Here is a 15,850-nt window from a genome sequence, read left to right as displayed (position 1 = left end):
TGAGAACTTGATTGCAAATTAAAAATGAAAGCGTTCTCAGTATTATTGGGTTATAATAGAACTATTTCAGTTTTTTATACAAAGGGTGATATCCTTAAGAAAAAGGATACTTAAATATTTACATTTAAAAGGTAATATACATGTGGCTTAATGGATAAGAAACCAACACCCTTACATATGCTACCTATAAGAGCCATACTTTGGATCAAAAGACACACACAGACTGAAAGTATAGGGATGGAAAAAAGTATTTCATGAAAATGGAAACAAACAAACAACTGCAAAAAAGGCTGAGCTAGCAATACAGATACCAGACAAAATAGACTTTAAAACAAAGGCTATAACAAGAGACAAAGAAGGACCTAGTAATCCCACTTCTGGGTATTTATCTGAAGAAACCCAAAACACTACTTTGAGGGGGAAAATGCATGTTCACTGCAGCATTATTTACCATAGCCAAGATGTGGAGGCAGCCTGGGTGTCCCTGCATGGATGAATGGATAAAAAGGAGGTGGTACATACACACAATGGAATATTACTTGCCTTAAAAACACAAAGGAAATCTTGCCATCTGTGACCTAGAGGGTACTGTGCTGAGTGTAATAAATCAGACAGCAAAAGACAAATGTCATATGATTTCACTTTTAAGTGGAATCTAAAGAATAAAATAAACAAACGAAACAGAAACAAACTCATAGCTACAGAGAACATTTTGATGGTTACCAGACAGGAGGGGGTTTGGGGTTGAGTTAAAAGGGAAAGGGATTAAGAAGTACAAATTGGTAGTTACAGAATAGTCATGGGAATGTAAAGTAAAGCATAGAGAATATAGTCAATAATATGGTAATTACTCTGTATAGTGCCAGGTGGTACTAGTGGGGGATCACTTCATAAATTAAATAAATGTCTAACCACTTGAATGTCAACTCTAATTGAAAAATTTTAAAGGGGGGAAGATCAGTAATATTGTGATAGCGTGGTACAGTGTCAGATGGTTGCTGGACTTATCACGGTAATCACTTCTTTAGGTATATAAATGTTGAATAACTATGATGTACACCTAAAACTAACATAATATTGTATGTTAGCTATATTTTAATAAAAATATTTTTTAAAGGTGATATACAAATCACTTAGACAAACACAACAGAAATTGACATGGCATGCCACTCAGGATTCTCAGAACTCATTTTGATTTTCTGAAATCACAAAATCATATGCATTTAAAAATATTTAAAAAGTAGAGTTTCTGCCCCTCTCAGCTCAAGTGGAGATAAGACTGTGGAAATGGGTATAATATGGATGGTTTTGCACATCTAGACTTGTTCCTGAAATGGGGAACCTAGGTGAAGCAGAAAAGTGCTAAGAACTTAGCCTTCTCAGAAACCAAATCTGTTACCACAAACCTTGCTAGAAATATCCCAAATATTTTAAAGAAGTTAAGTAGATTATTTTTAACGCTGAGTTATGAATTAAGTTAATAGTTTTGTGACTATATCTCAAATATTCTTCAATGTGGTAATCACTATACTGAGGTCTACATTATTTGACAATATATATGTATAGTTTGTGAATGATTTCATCTGACAAGGCAGTGAAACTTATTCCTGCTAAGGTTGTACTTTAAAAATAGCTTTTGAAATTAAAAATTCCCAAGTTCATACCATTGGTAGAAATGATAAATTATTGAGTTTAGAATAGCACAGTTAGAAAATCATTATATTAATAGTGTATTAGTAATGATAAAATACATTTTTCTAGGACCAAATTTGAAGTACCAGAGTAGTAGTTAAATATATATGTATTATATATATATTTAAATGTCACATATATATGACATTTAAACTAGGAACCAGAAAACTATGAGGAACCACAATTGGGAGAATGCATTGGCCCTCTTTACTTACATCTATGAAAACCTGCCTGATGGTTAGGGGTAAGAGTACAAATTGGTCACCTGTGAAAATGAGGATACGATTTTATGAGAAAAACTCAGCATAACTCTAATGAATTATGGTTCTTTGTTGTGAGAAATGACAAATTTCATGGTCTCACCCTACAGAACATTAAGAAAACATTACTAAGAGGAAATTGAAAAACTAATATATGTTAGAGTGATGAGGACAACTTTTTTCTGATTGAACATATAGATAAATATTACATGCAAGTATGAAAATCCATTTAATTTTGCCCCAACAATAGATATTCTCTTCACAAAAAGCATATGAACCATCTTGGACTCATGATACTGGATGGTGATAACAAATGTATCTTTAAGGACACTTCAAGTGCCTTGGCTCCCCACCCCTTTTTCCTTAGAGGCTCGTTTTGTTGTTTGTATGAATTTAAATTTTGCTTTATGGCCTGAATTCTGAATTTGCTTACAGCACTAGCTGATGTTAAATGTGGGCAGCACTTTCTTAAGCAATTGCCAGACATTTCCTTCCAAATCCCATTGCTCCAAAGAATTTGGAATATTGGTGATCACTGGTCCCAGATTTAGGTTCTTTTGCTCTTAGCTATGGCTCACATTTGCGACGAAATATAAAATAAACAGTTTAGAGATCCAGGGCTTCGTTTAGAATGTTTGTTAAAGTTTCTAAGGACCAAAGGTGAGTTAAACTAAGACATGTTCTCCCAAGCAATAAATAACTTTAATCTGATTTAGTCACTTAATCTGGCACCAGCAGGCAAAAGCAGAAATACCTCCCCAAATTCTTGGTATTTTTTGCTGGCATTAAAATGTAATGTCTTAGGCAAAGCCATGTAAAAGTTTATAAAGTTGGTCTTTCTGCAAAATTATGGCCTAATCGCAATAGTGATTCCCTTTTGAAGGGAAAAAAAAAGTGTTTTAGCAATTCCACAGAATTGGCAGCTGCAAAGAAAATGAAAAGTACTCATGGTTTAATTTGTAGTCATTGGGAAAAGGAGAAAGAGAGATGAAAAGAAATGTTTCCAGTTCATCCTTAAGAATTTGTCTTCATTTTCTGATCTTTGTCCTACTGGACAAATATAACAAGTATTATAATGAAAATGTAAAACCTCTGAAGAAAGTTGGAAATTGAAGCATTCGATCATATTTACAAATATTTTCATTTTCTCCCATTGAAAATAAAGTAAGAAGCTACAAATTGAAACCAAGTTCACAGTGGGTTGAAGAAATTTGCTTTTGTATGAGATGTCACACTTGCTCTTGTTGTAAATAACTAGGGATTGAAATATACATTTGTTTTTATTCCAATTAGGATTCTACAGATAGGACAATTATAATTAAAATTATATAAATGAATGCATTTATAGATGAAGGGAGAGTTTTGTGAGAACATGGTAGAAGTGGCCCTTGTTTACTACATCATGAATTCATATGTATCCTCGTAGTAGAATCAAGGTGACAGAGGTTGTTGGACTGCAGTATGGTCGCTGAGAAGGAACATTGTTCCCTGAAAACAGACAGGCATTCCCTACTGTGTGCCTGACATTTCTGCTCTCCAGCAGTTTCAATTTATGTTCTTGGGGACCAGAGGTCCCAGTGAATGTACTCCCCACTGGACCCCTAGAGTAATCCAGCCTACTTGATGTTTGACTTCTGCAAGCATTTCAGCCGTCTGCTTTCTTACAATCAAAGTGATTTTAAAACAGAATTTAGGGACATCAGATATTTCTCAAATTCCCAAAATCTAAGACAGTGGTTGGCACATATTTGGCCTTGATATATGGAATGCAGAAATCAAATTCCAATAATATAGGACATCTTCAAAGATTTTTAAAAACTACCATTATTCAGGGGGAAAGAACCTATTTTCGATGAAGGCTGAATTTAGCAGTCCCAGGACAGACATATCTGAGCACATAGTCATTAACTTTTGAGAGGAGGAGAGGCTCCCATGCCCCATCCTGAGAGAGAAGAAGACACAGAGTTTCACAACTTCTCTGTGTCTGCCCCAACAGTGAGGGGTGAGCTCTGGACCTTCTGACTGAGTTGCAGAACCTGCCTCCATCCGTTCAGCATGAAGGTCTCATCCCTCCTTGGGAACATGGCACCTACGGAATCTCAGTGCCTCCGTGGAAACTTCCGACTTAGCATTCTTTTACAAGACAAATAAGAAGTCGTTATTTTCCATGGTGAGCTACTGTTTTCTGTTCCTCAGGGTAAACTATTTTCATGGTGAAATGATAACATTCAGAAAAAGTCAAAAGATCTTTGGCAACTTAATGCAAAAACCCAGGAGTTACCACAAAAGCATAATGAAGTTATGAACAAACATTTATTAAACACCTCTTTGGTTATTAAAGCAGGGTGTTGGGTGCTTTGCATACATTATCTTATTTAGTCTTCACAATAACCTTATGAAGTGGGAATTATTATTCTCACTTCAAAGATGAGTAGACTGAGGTTCTAAGAAGTGAATTAATTCACCAACAATCTCCCGTTAGTGGCAAAGCCTGGACTTGACCCCAGGCAGTGGAGAATTTTTTTCTTCTCTATGTATATCTTAAACTCTATGAAGAAGAATTACCTTTAATTAATTTTTAAAAACTTTTAGGGGAGAGGATTGTTTTTATTGTTGTTATTGCTGTTTTTATAACATCAGTTTTCATGCAAAGTATGTTTCTCATAAAGTGATTGAAAGTGACATTTTAAAGATCATGACACATCCAATTCTTCACGCTTGTCTGTAAGTGTTTCTAAAGTTGAAACCAAACAGAGCACACAGCGAGAATCCTAATTCTAACTGACAGTAAAGAACATTGTGTAGGTAGGTATTCCCAGGGACAGAGTGCCTATTGATACCCATAATACAGGCATGAAAATCGTATGAAGCTTTTTCTCACAGTTGCTCATTAAGGAAATGCGTGTCATCCACTTCTTTCAAGTTGGTCTAAGATAATTTATCTCATATCCTGGGCTTCAATTATGCCACCTTCGGGCACACTGCCATTCCCTATGCCCATACCCATGTCAGACATTGTAATCAATCATGGCACTGTTTCTTCTTGAACTCTGGAAACTCCAGATCTCAGGGAAGCCACAACCAACTGATTGGTTTTGCCTGCAAGATTAAATCTATTTGTCCTTAGTTGAATGCCTTCCTGTAATTGAACTCCTTCATCTCCTTATCTTCATGCCTACTATTCTCTGATTCAGATACTCTGCTAGAGGACCCTCTTAATATTCATACTCTCTAGTTCTCCATCTTGGACATAGCTAAGTGAGAGAAAGCACTAAATTGCATCTTGCAATTTTGTTTGGGAAATAATTGCATTCTCCTACTCTTCCTGGAATCCACATCAGAGCTGCTAAAATAACTCTAAAGTGAGTTTAACCTTAAACCCGAGAGCACAATGAGACTAAAATGAATGTATTATATAAAGAAGACAAAATCATCCATTGGAGGAAGAGAAAAGAGTGAGTACGGCTCTACCAGCTGATTGGCTGTTTCCATTCTGGTGATCACTCACCGCCACCTCCTCGCTTCTCAAATGCTATAAGCTCTTTGATCAAGAATGGACAGGGACGGAGTAATGCTAATGTTAACAAAAGCCTCTTGACCAAAAAGTGCTGAGGTCACACAAATATTTGGTAAAGAATTGTCTCTGCTAATGGAGTGAAAGACTTGAGGAAGTCACCGATTTATAGCATTAGTGGGTTTCTTTTTCTTAAAGATAGGTGCAACAAAATTACTTAGCAATTTGACATCTGCAATCACATTCTCCATAGCAGAGTTTAACAGCATGTCATAGACTATTCCGACATGTGGCCCATCAGACAACTTGTCTGGATGCCCTGAGCTTCTGTGATACCACCCTCCCCTGCTGTTGATGACACACACCTACATGCTGGCAGCGAATAAATTCAGGACACACTACCCTCCATCACTCATAATTCATCCCTACTGAATACCTCAACTAGACCGAGGTCCGTAAGGACACTATAATGATAACTTGGTGACCTAAAAGACTTACATGGCCCTGAATCGCTGAGGTTTGCTACAATTGCAAGATAATCTTTATGATGGCTAAAATTATAATTGCTGCTGCATTAATGTTAGTCACATTTATGTGTAAGCCTCCCAAATTCTTATGGAAATAGGGATGCATGAGCTAATACATACTAGTAGTCATGTAACAATTTTTTCATTGCTCTTGCAACATGGACTTATTTTCAGTGGTGGTTTATGCTCTTAATTCCTCTAAGGAAATAAACGGAACCGAACATGAACAGCAACAACCAAATAAGACCCCTGTCAGAGAGGCTGGAACTCTTTTAGGTCGCAAATTATCATTTACAGTACCAATACGGGTCTTGGCCTGTTTAAAGCATTCTTCAGAGATGAATCATTACTGTTACAGTCAGGGCAAAGACATACAGGATCATTGCAAACTATGCCTGAGCTATTTGCTTGTGGAACTGATGGAGCAATAACCTCACTCAAAAATTTCTAATGTTGCAACCTAGGCATAAAGTAGGCCATGCTTTTTGAACTGAAGTGGAAGTGAACCAATCAAGCAACCCCTGTGCCAAGGATTCACTGAGGCATTTGCTTCACACTTGGACGAGGACAGCAGCACCCTAGTGACCGAGCTCCTGGTCTGCAGCCTCTCACCACTCCAGTCCATTCTACCACGCTATCACATTCACACCTGAAATAGCTCCTTTTCAGTATTCCTCCTAACCCCCTCCTCAAAAAAACAACAAAAACAAAAAAAAAACCCATTCATCAAAACCCCTTGCCTGGATGGAATTTGACCCTTCCAGACTGACCTGTCATTGCTCCACTGTCTCCACCCTCTTTTGCGTCCATGTTTCTCACCTCCAGGATAGAGTCTTGTTTGGAATGATTTCTCTGCCTCACCAAGTCCCACCCAACCTCCAAAACCCTGCTCTGCCCCCATTTCTTCGGTGAAGTCTTCCCTCCTATCCCCACCTTTCCTTCTCTCATTCATTCCCAATATTCTTTTGAGCATCCGCCATGTGTGTACAGAGATTCTTATCGAATAGTCCTGCCTGTCATTTGGTGCATAGCACTTCTCCACTGGATTGTTAGAATCTGCATGCCGTGTGCCTGTCTTGTCATCCCCTCCTCTGCCCCAATAGCATCTTCTGGTGCCTTCCATGGCAGATGATACCATGCCTTACATAAAGCAGGGTCTGCAGGTACTCTCCCAGAGTCCTCAGTATCTTAGCAAAGCAGGAATTTGTTCTGTGCAGTTTATGCCTTGAGCTTAGGGGCCATTTTTGCTCAGTGACATGTTCTGCCACTTATTTCTCTTATCAGTAAATCTTTAGTTCTGGAAGCCAGAAAGTCAAACTCCAAAAGCTAGTCCCAGGACCACAAGTGTCTCAAAAGCATCCTCTTTCTATCAAGTCACTTTCCCTGATGTCAAAATTCAATTTTAATGTCCTGATGGAGTTGAAATATGTGTAAAAGTAAATACTTCCCTTGATATCAAAAGGTTTTTAATTTAAAATACAATTTCCACAGGTAAAATTGCCAACTTTTCACTAATGCCAAGCCTCACACCTAGGCTGCCTCCGCTTGTTTCGTTTTCTTGTTTTCAATATTTGAAATCAAAGCCTGAGGAGGAGTTTTGGTGAGACCTCTGGAAGTGCTGAGAAGAATGGAAACCAGCCTAAGCTAAATAGGCACATCGGAGAATTTTTAGACAATAATGTGTGACTGTCTCTACCCTTTGATGAACGGGAGCAAATTAAAATCAGCATGTTGTAGTACATTGGAGGATGTTAGGAAATTCCCCAGAGTGCACTGCCAAATTTTTGACATGCTGAGATGGTCAGTCCAGCTCCCCTGAAAGGGGAACAAGAATGAGAAATGCATAACTTCACAGAAGGCTTCCTGACTAGAATGGCCCCTGCCCCTGCCCCTGCGCGCACCCTGGGCAAACTCTCCTTATTAAGGGTACATTTAGTCATGCCATTCCAGATCCACCTGGCTCTGACACTAGCTCTGTCCTACCCTCAGCAAGTGATGCTAGGGCCTAAGAAAGAAAAGAGGAGGAGGTGGGAGGGACCTAAGAGGTGCCATGTTTTAGTAATGTCGCAGCGTAGTGTGTAGAAGGGAGGCCATGCGCAGGGAAGAGGCTTGTGAGACATTTGCGTTCACTGTTTTCTTCTTTTCACCCAGACTGCAGACAGAGCATCTCATTACACAAGCGAGCACAGACTCGTGTCAATCTTCTCAGAGCAGAACACCTCTCTCTGCATCACAGTGTGTTCTATAGCTGTCAGGTGCTGTGCCTCTCTCGGCTCCTAAATGCGCTGATATCTGCCGAAAATAGAACCCACAACCCTGCCACCTAAATGAACCCAGCTTCAACTCAGGCCAATCAGATGGAGTGCAGTTTTCAAGCCTGTGACTCGGGGAAGCCAGAGTGGATGGGTCAGCCACAAAGTTGTCATAGGGCATTGTAGAAAGGGGGACTGTACAGTTCACAGTGCAAGTGTGGAGAGGGGACGTATCCAGCATGGGTGCAGGACAAGGACGCTGCTCCCCAGGCCTCTCCACATGGTCTGTGGGTACACAGGGACAGCCTTTGGATACTGAGCTGCTTAATGCAGGAACACTCATCGATAAAGTACTTATGTGCACCGCTCTATTGATGTGGACTCCTCCTGACCTTGCTGGCACTGATGGGACATGCTTATTGCTGATGCTGCAGGATGGACATCACAGGCTTGCTCAGTGGGCCTGAGGCGCTGCAGACCCCCGGAGGGACTGCTGACCACTCACAGTAATTACTTGACCTTTATTGGCATCCATTGACAACTGCCATTGATACCTGATATTCTCACAGCTCCTCCATTAGTGCCATCCCACGGGGCCTTCTGTGGTGGAAGCAACTGCCAAATGAGGACAAGGAAAGAAGGGTAGTTTCCCTGTCATGATCTTTGTCACCGAATTGTGTGGTCTTGTGGTTCTTCTGTGGTCCCGGTTGCATCTGGAATCCCAGTGGCAGCTGAGTCTAGAAGCCATTCATTTAAAAGCATCTACTGAGAAAATACATTTAAAAGCCCATTTGGGGTACTGTGGGGGTAGAGAATGAAATCATTCATGTATAAACTCAGTCCACAAGCAGCTTATTGTCTGGTGGGAAATCGCAGACCGAATGCAGTGCTTCTCCAATGTTCTCTATGTGGTGACAGCCAGGTGACAATGGAAAAGCAGGCGTTTGGGGTCAGCAAGATGTGGACTCCAGCTCCAGCTCAATCCATCACTTACAAATTCCTCCATCAGGTCAGAGCAGAGCCACCATTGTCTTACCTATTGAGCAGGATGGGACTAATGCCCACTTCTCAGAGCTGTTGTAAGAACATGGAATGAAATGAAGTCATACATATGAAAGCACTTCCTCTAAGAGCATTACTAATTTGTCTTGGTGGCCCCCAGGCCATGTCACCACAGTTCTCATCTGGCAGGTGGCCCTGGCAGATCCCTAGCAGAGCAGAGCTGCTTAACCATCCCGTGGCGTGGGGAGCCAACCTCGAGCTCCACGATGCCCCCAGGAGAGTCCACACATTGGAAACATAGATCACATTTTCATTTTTGACAGATTAAATTTGTCTCTAACAGTCTCCCTGACTCCAGAACCTGGACTCTCAACCATGAGTGCCAGGTGCAGAGGCCCCTAATCCTGCAGGATGTCAGGCAGCCCACCCCTGACTTTGAGAGAGGAGTACAGTGCCAGTGAGGGAAGGAGGAAAGGAGAGAGAGCAGGGGAGTGGAGGCAGAGGAAAGGATGTACGATATTATGCTGAGGAGCTTCTGTGGGGAAGGGATGTGGCTCCCCAGCTGGAGAAGGGCGTGAGCACCAAGAGAATTCTGCCCTCTCTCTGGTTCTGAGACGAAGCAGATGTCTGTGCTGCCCTGGAAGAAATCACATTTCTGCCATCACTGATGCTTGGTTTTGTTTTTAACTGTTTTCCCTTTGGTTCCTGTGTGCCTGTCAGATGCCCATCCCCTGCCACTTTCCTCCACACACACACCCTCAGGCCTGTTCACAGTTCCTGCACCGACCCCAGGGAGCGGCCAGCTCCAGAGACCAGGAAGGAGTGGTCTTAGGTGCAGACCCTGAACAGAGCCTGGCACCTCATCTCTTGGCCCTTCTCTTGCAGATTATTGGGACCATTCCTCTGATGCCGAATCCGGGGCCCTCAAGCCAGGCACCGGGCAGCTCTCAGGGCCTGCAAGTGCAGCCAATCACCCCCCAGCTCCTGACCAACGCCCAGGGCCAGATCATCGCCACGGTCATCGGGAACCAGATCCTGCCAGTGATCAACACACAGGGCATCACACTCTCACCCATCAAGCCTGGCCAGCAGGTAAAGGGTCCACGTCCAGGTGGCCACGGCTACCTGGACACCTCTCCTTACCACCTTTCTTCTGTTTGGTCATCCTCAATGAAAAGTAATTTTTTAATTATAAAATATTTAATTTCACTAATCCTAACATATCAACACTTAGAAACAGGCAAGTAGCTTTATTTTTCATTCTTAGTGTATGTGGGCGAGAACTAAATAACTCTCTAATATAAAGTATGAATATATTAAATTATAAACAGAGATAATGGCCTAAAATAGGGATGTGTTCTTATTTATCGATGCTGTGATACTTGATTTCCAGACAATTTTAAAAGCAGTCAAAAAGAAACTAAGACCACTTATGTCTTAATTGCAAATGAAAAAAAAATTATTAAACACCACGAGATTTCATCCTGGTGCTGCTGAGATTGATGTCTACAAATTAGGGCATACAAAATAGGAAGTTCCACTTGGTTGAATTTCATTAAAGCCTTGACAATCCAGTTTAGTTTTTCATTCAAACAGCACCAGAGCACTTCCTGTGTGTTACGCTAGAGGCTGGGTTTACAGCATTGAAGAGTAGAGACGTGGTCCCTGACCTCAGGGAGCTTCCGGTTCGTTGGTTCCTCCTACAAACATTGTTTTGATAACCATCTGTAAAGCAGGTCCCTACTGAATGCTAGGAAACAGGGATGGAAGAGCGGTTCTTCCTAATACTGAGGAGCTCATAGTCTTCTAGAGAATGCAGATACAAAAGCAAGCCCCATTGTGCAATAAAACAGAAAATGTCCTATGACAGGACACATGTGCGCAAAGCTTAGTATCAGCACAGAGATGGGAGTGACCAACTCTGTCCAGAGAGTTTTTTGTCCTCACAGAGAGAATGACTTGGAGACTGAGTCTTAATGGGTGAGTAACAGTTAACCAGGTAAATGATGGGCAAACCACATTCCAGGCAGTGGTAACAGCAGGCACAGAGTCAGGGGAATGTGAAGGACAGCCAAGTATTGAGAAGCAGGAGAAAGGTTCATGTAACTGGAGCATAGAGAGGGCTCTATAATCAAGCTGAAAAGGATGCACTTTGTCTCTGTGTGATTTGAACACTTTATGCATCATCTTTGTGCCCCAGTTTCTTCGCCTGTAAAATGGGGTAACCAGTACCTACCTCACAGGTGGTTGTGAGGGTTAAATGAGCTCATACATATGAAATGGTTAGAATAGTGCCTGGCATACAGTAAGCACTTATATTACCACGATGATGGTGATGATGATTTGTTTACCTTGCAGCCCTGGAGGTCTATACAAGGGATTTAAGAGGGCGATGGCATTCTTAGCTTTATTTTTCAAGAAAACAACTCTGATAGCAGATAGAGGTTGAAGTGAAATGGTGAAACATCTATTGTGAACAAACCATTTGGGAGACTATAGCAAAACACAAGTAGAAATCACGAGAGCAGGCACTAGATAGTTGAAACTAAGGATCTCGAATTGTAGGGGAGCTCAGAACAGGATCTGAGAGTCATGACGACACACGTTGTAGCTGAAAACAAGACATCCAGAGAAATGCTGAGGAGCAAGGGAAGGAAGGCAAAGGAGTCACCTTGGGAAACATCAGCATTTCAGGAATGAAAGAGGAAGGGAGAGAGAAGAAATGGCTGGATAAGTAGGAGAGGAACCCAAAGTGTGTTGATCTAACATCCAAGAGTTTTAAAAAGTAGGACATGGACAACAGTGTCAAATGCTGCAGAGATGAAATCAGGTAAAGCAATGGAGAAACATCATTTCTTCTATTACTTTGTTGTGATGTCTTAAAGTCTGGATTGCCTCTGCTTGAAACATTTGAAACAAGTAACTGCATGAGGTAGGAAGCCAGACATGGGCAAGCCTAAGGCCCAGATTTGCAGTTGGAGGCTGCACCAACAAAGAAAAAGTAGTGGAAAGAAAGATGGACACCAACAGTGAGTGTATGACTCAGTATAGGGCTTTATGAGTTGTTGGGAAGCTAACATATAAAGCCTTTAGCAAGGAAATAAAATATAAAGGAAAAGGGAAGAAGAAAGCACTGATATATCATTCATTGGCAACAAAGCGGAAATGTCTGTCCAGAGACCTCAGCCATTTTTGGCTTTTGAGCCAACCATGAAAACAGCTCATTCTTGGTGGCACTCAGAGGCTATGCTTGGAAAATCCATTTGCTTGTTCAATAAATATAAGAAATCTGTTTAATAAAAATATTTGTTGGCCACCTACTATTTGTCAGTCACTGCACGTCCAAACTAGGCTGGTGGAAAAGACAGATTCCATGAGCCCTTCCTTCAAGGAGCTTACAGCCTAGTAAGGGACACAGACATTCAGCAGAGAGTTGCACAAATGTGCATCTAAGATCAGCAGTAGTGAGGGGACCTGTGAGAGGGTCCGGCAAGGGGACATTCTCCAGTGAGGGCTCAACACCAGGAAAAGCAAAGCCAGGTCTGCACATACTTCCTAGGGATAGAGACCTCTGTGTTACTCCCTGATCCTCACGCTAAATCTAAATGACTGCCTGGGACCCCAGGTTCCCAGCCACAGTCTTCTTCGTCAGCTTTGTAGGCAGTGGAAGAGTTCCTGCCAAACACATCATGGAAGGCTTTTGTACCCACCCCAGCCTCCGTCTCTCAGCTGGTTTATTTACAAGATCCCATTGCACTGTCTACCTTCTAAATACTTCCTTCAATAAGGCAATGTCCTCTTTCTTTCATTAGCTTTCTAAGCCGTAGTTCCATCTGTTCAAACTTAAGTTCAAAATTATCTGTAGGGGGAAAATGAAGAGGTTGACCTCTTTTTGTACAATGTGCTAAAAACTATTTCTGTCAGCAAAGCTAAGCTGTAAATTGCCAAAAAGGTGATGAGTTAATTAGAAATCATCAGCATTTAATTCAAAATAGCTCTCACTTTCACCTTGAATTTCAAAGCAGGGTGTTTGGGTGATAGACTATTGCTGTTACATAAAATTACAGCTCTAGATTTGAGGTAGTACAGTTTTAATCCAGGAAAAGGACCTAACCAAGAAATAGCAAATCAGAGGCAGGTATGGGACCACTCTTCAAATCCTTGCCTACAGGAGGCCTCATTAATCCATTTCCACAGTCTCTCTCATGAGCACAGATGTGCCTCAGAAGCTGTCCCATACACGCCTGCTGCTCCTAGAAAGGAACCTCCTTACCACTGCGGGAACATCTGGGCCTCTGCTGGTCTAACCACCACCACCATCCTCATCTCTATAGAACTGGAGATCTAGCAACTGGGAAGACACAGCCAGCCTCTTGGGGGTGTGCCTTGCAAATCCAGCTCATGTCAGTTACAACCAGCATTCCAGAGAGCAGACTCTCCTCACAGGTGTATGTGCACAACCTCTCATGTATGTGATGCTGAGAGAACACGAGCACAGCTTAAATGAGGGACATGCAAACCTTCCCGAATCCCCAGGTGACAGCAGGAACTGACCAGCCCATCCCTTTCGTTCAAGTCATGTGCCACTGGTCTATCCCAGTCCCAGAAAGGTCAAGGGAACCGACAGTGAACCTGGTCAGGAACATCAGGGAAAGGGTGGAAGTAGATGAGTGACTATTGCTATTCTTCAGCATCAGCTCAGTTGAAGCACCTTGGAACATGTAGTAAAGTTAACAAGTTAGGTGAATCGACAGGAGAGTCACAAGTCTGAGTCCCAGTTATAAAAGCTGAGATTCTGAGGATAGTGGATCATAAAATGCCCAGAGTCCAAAAGTTAAAACCTCAGAGCTGGAGATATAAGGACAGTGGTCTTCAATTTTTTTTCTTTAAATGTTACCCTTTGCATTGAAGAAGTATAATATGGATAACCACTAAAAAATAAAGGGTTTCTATCACACAGTAGAGAAGTTTCTCAATTTATTTTTTTCATGTGATTTATGACAAATGCTTGATCTCACAAGAGCATAGTTCCAACAGTAAAATACGTTATAAATGATAGGAGCAGAGAGATCCTTAACTCACACTCAGAAGGAAGTCCACTTGCATGGAGTAAAGTATAGGGCTCTCAGACCAGACGATCGGGGATGGTTTATTTTCATTTAATAAAAATCATTACATATTTAATTTGTTACATCTGCCTATATTAAGAGAGCCTGAATAAAATGTAAGAGTGGAGTGTCAACTACTCTTGATGATGATTTATTCTAATGATGAAAGATTGAGAACCTGCAGCGTTATCATCTGAAATACAAAATATGTAGTACCAGGATCTGCTACCATCGACACGGCTTCCACAGTACCATATCAGAGATCTTTGATGAACAATACAAGAAAATAAGAGTCACAAAAGGACTAGCTAAGAGAGAGACAAAAAAATATCCTTCTGGACATGAAAAAATTACTTACTACAAAAATATTTGGTGGAGTTCAGAAGTAATCCCTCCATGGGATTTTGCAGCTACTGTGATTATGGTGAACTCCACCCCCTAAAGTGAGAGTGCCCCAGACCCCCTCACTTGCCTTTACTATCCTATGGCTGTGAATTAATGATTTCTTCATAAGCAGCACGGACATCATTTTTGTATATATTTATTCTTCATTTTTGACTAAGTCCCAAGGGGATTTAGTGGGTATAGACATTTGAAAGGGAAAATGTTGCAATTTGTAAAATCAAAGCATGACATTTTTCAAAAATTAAATACCATAGTTATAACACTTGGAGCGTGCCATCCATGAAGGCACTCAGTTTTTCTTCAGAAAGTAATCTTGGTGCTAATAGGAAGCCAAAGGAAAGTGGTTTATTTAAATTAGCTCTCTAAACTGCCATATGATTATCCAAATCCATCCATTTTTTTCAACTAAATACAAAAATGTTCTTACTGATATGTTTTTGAAAATCAACTTCCCTTCCCAGCCCTTGCCCGAATCAATGGTTCCCAATTTTTCCTTGGAGCCTCCCAGAATGTGATATAAATGAGGCATTTCCACCCACAAGGGATCTAAAATAGTGTAAGGTATTCCTAGATGGATGAAATATGTATCAGTGACTCCAGTAGAAAACAGGCCTCTGACCTCCCAGGCACATACCTGTGCATCTCACCTCTCTGGTCCCTGCCAAGCCCAGCTAACAGGGGTCATGCTCCCTACACATTCTGTGCCCCTGGCCTGGAATGCCTTTCCCACCTTCTCTGTCTGGCCAACTCCTGCCACTGTTCTTCTGTCCAGGACCCCTCCTTCATGAAGCTTCATGGCATTTCTCCTTCACCGCTGCTTCTCCCATGCTGCATTCATGTTCATCAAACTGTACTGTCGTTAAGAGTCTACTCCTGAAGGGCAGGGACGAGACTGATTCAGCCTGTTCAGGACCCAGCCCATGAGGGGTGCTCAGTCAATTGTGTTCAGTTTAACCGTTGCCCAGTTGTAGTGTTCCCCTGCCCAAGGTACCAGCATCCCAGAGCCATGCTTCCGGAGAAGCCCCGCGTAAGCCCTTCTGTGGCTTTCTGAGTCTGTCTCCTGTCATTTTCTAGTCCGTTGCAAGTTGGT

The 15,850-nt window shown here is 41.6% G+C and overlaps 1 protein-coding gene across 6 annotated transcripts in view; it reads left to right on the top strand.

The window, feature by feature from the left end:
• The window catches only part of POU6F2 (POU class 6 homeobox 2), a 485,143-nt gene that overhangs the window by 444,555 nt on the left and 24,738 nt on the right, over positions 1-15,850 (top strand). For all 6 annotated transcript variants that reach the window (XM_074340527.1, XM_074340528.1, XM_074340526.1 and 3 more), the window contains one exon: positions 10,133-10,339. In XM_074340527.1, coding sequence (XP_074196628.1) covers positions 10,133-10,339 — 207 coding nt within the window. The remainder of the gene's footprint in view (positions 1-10,132; positions 10,340-15,850) is intronic.

Source organism: Rhinolophus sinicus, linkage group LG09, assembly GCF_036562045.2.
Source record: "Rhinolophus sinicus isolate RSC01 linkage group LG09, ASM3656204v1, whole genome shotgun sequence".
Taxonomy (NCBI): Eukaryota; Metazoa; Chordata; class Mammalia; order Chiroptera; family Rhinolophidae; genus Rhinolophus; species Rhinolophus sinicus.
The sequence above is the reverse complement of the archived record's forward strand: the minus strand, read 5'-3'. Positions and strand labels throughout refer to the sequence as shown.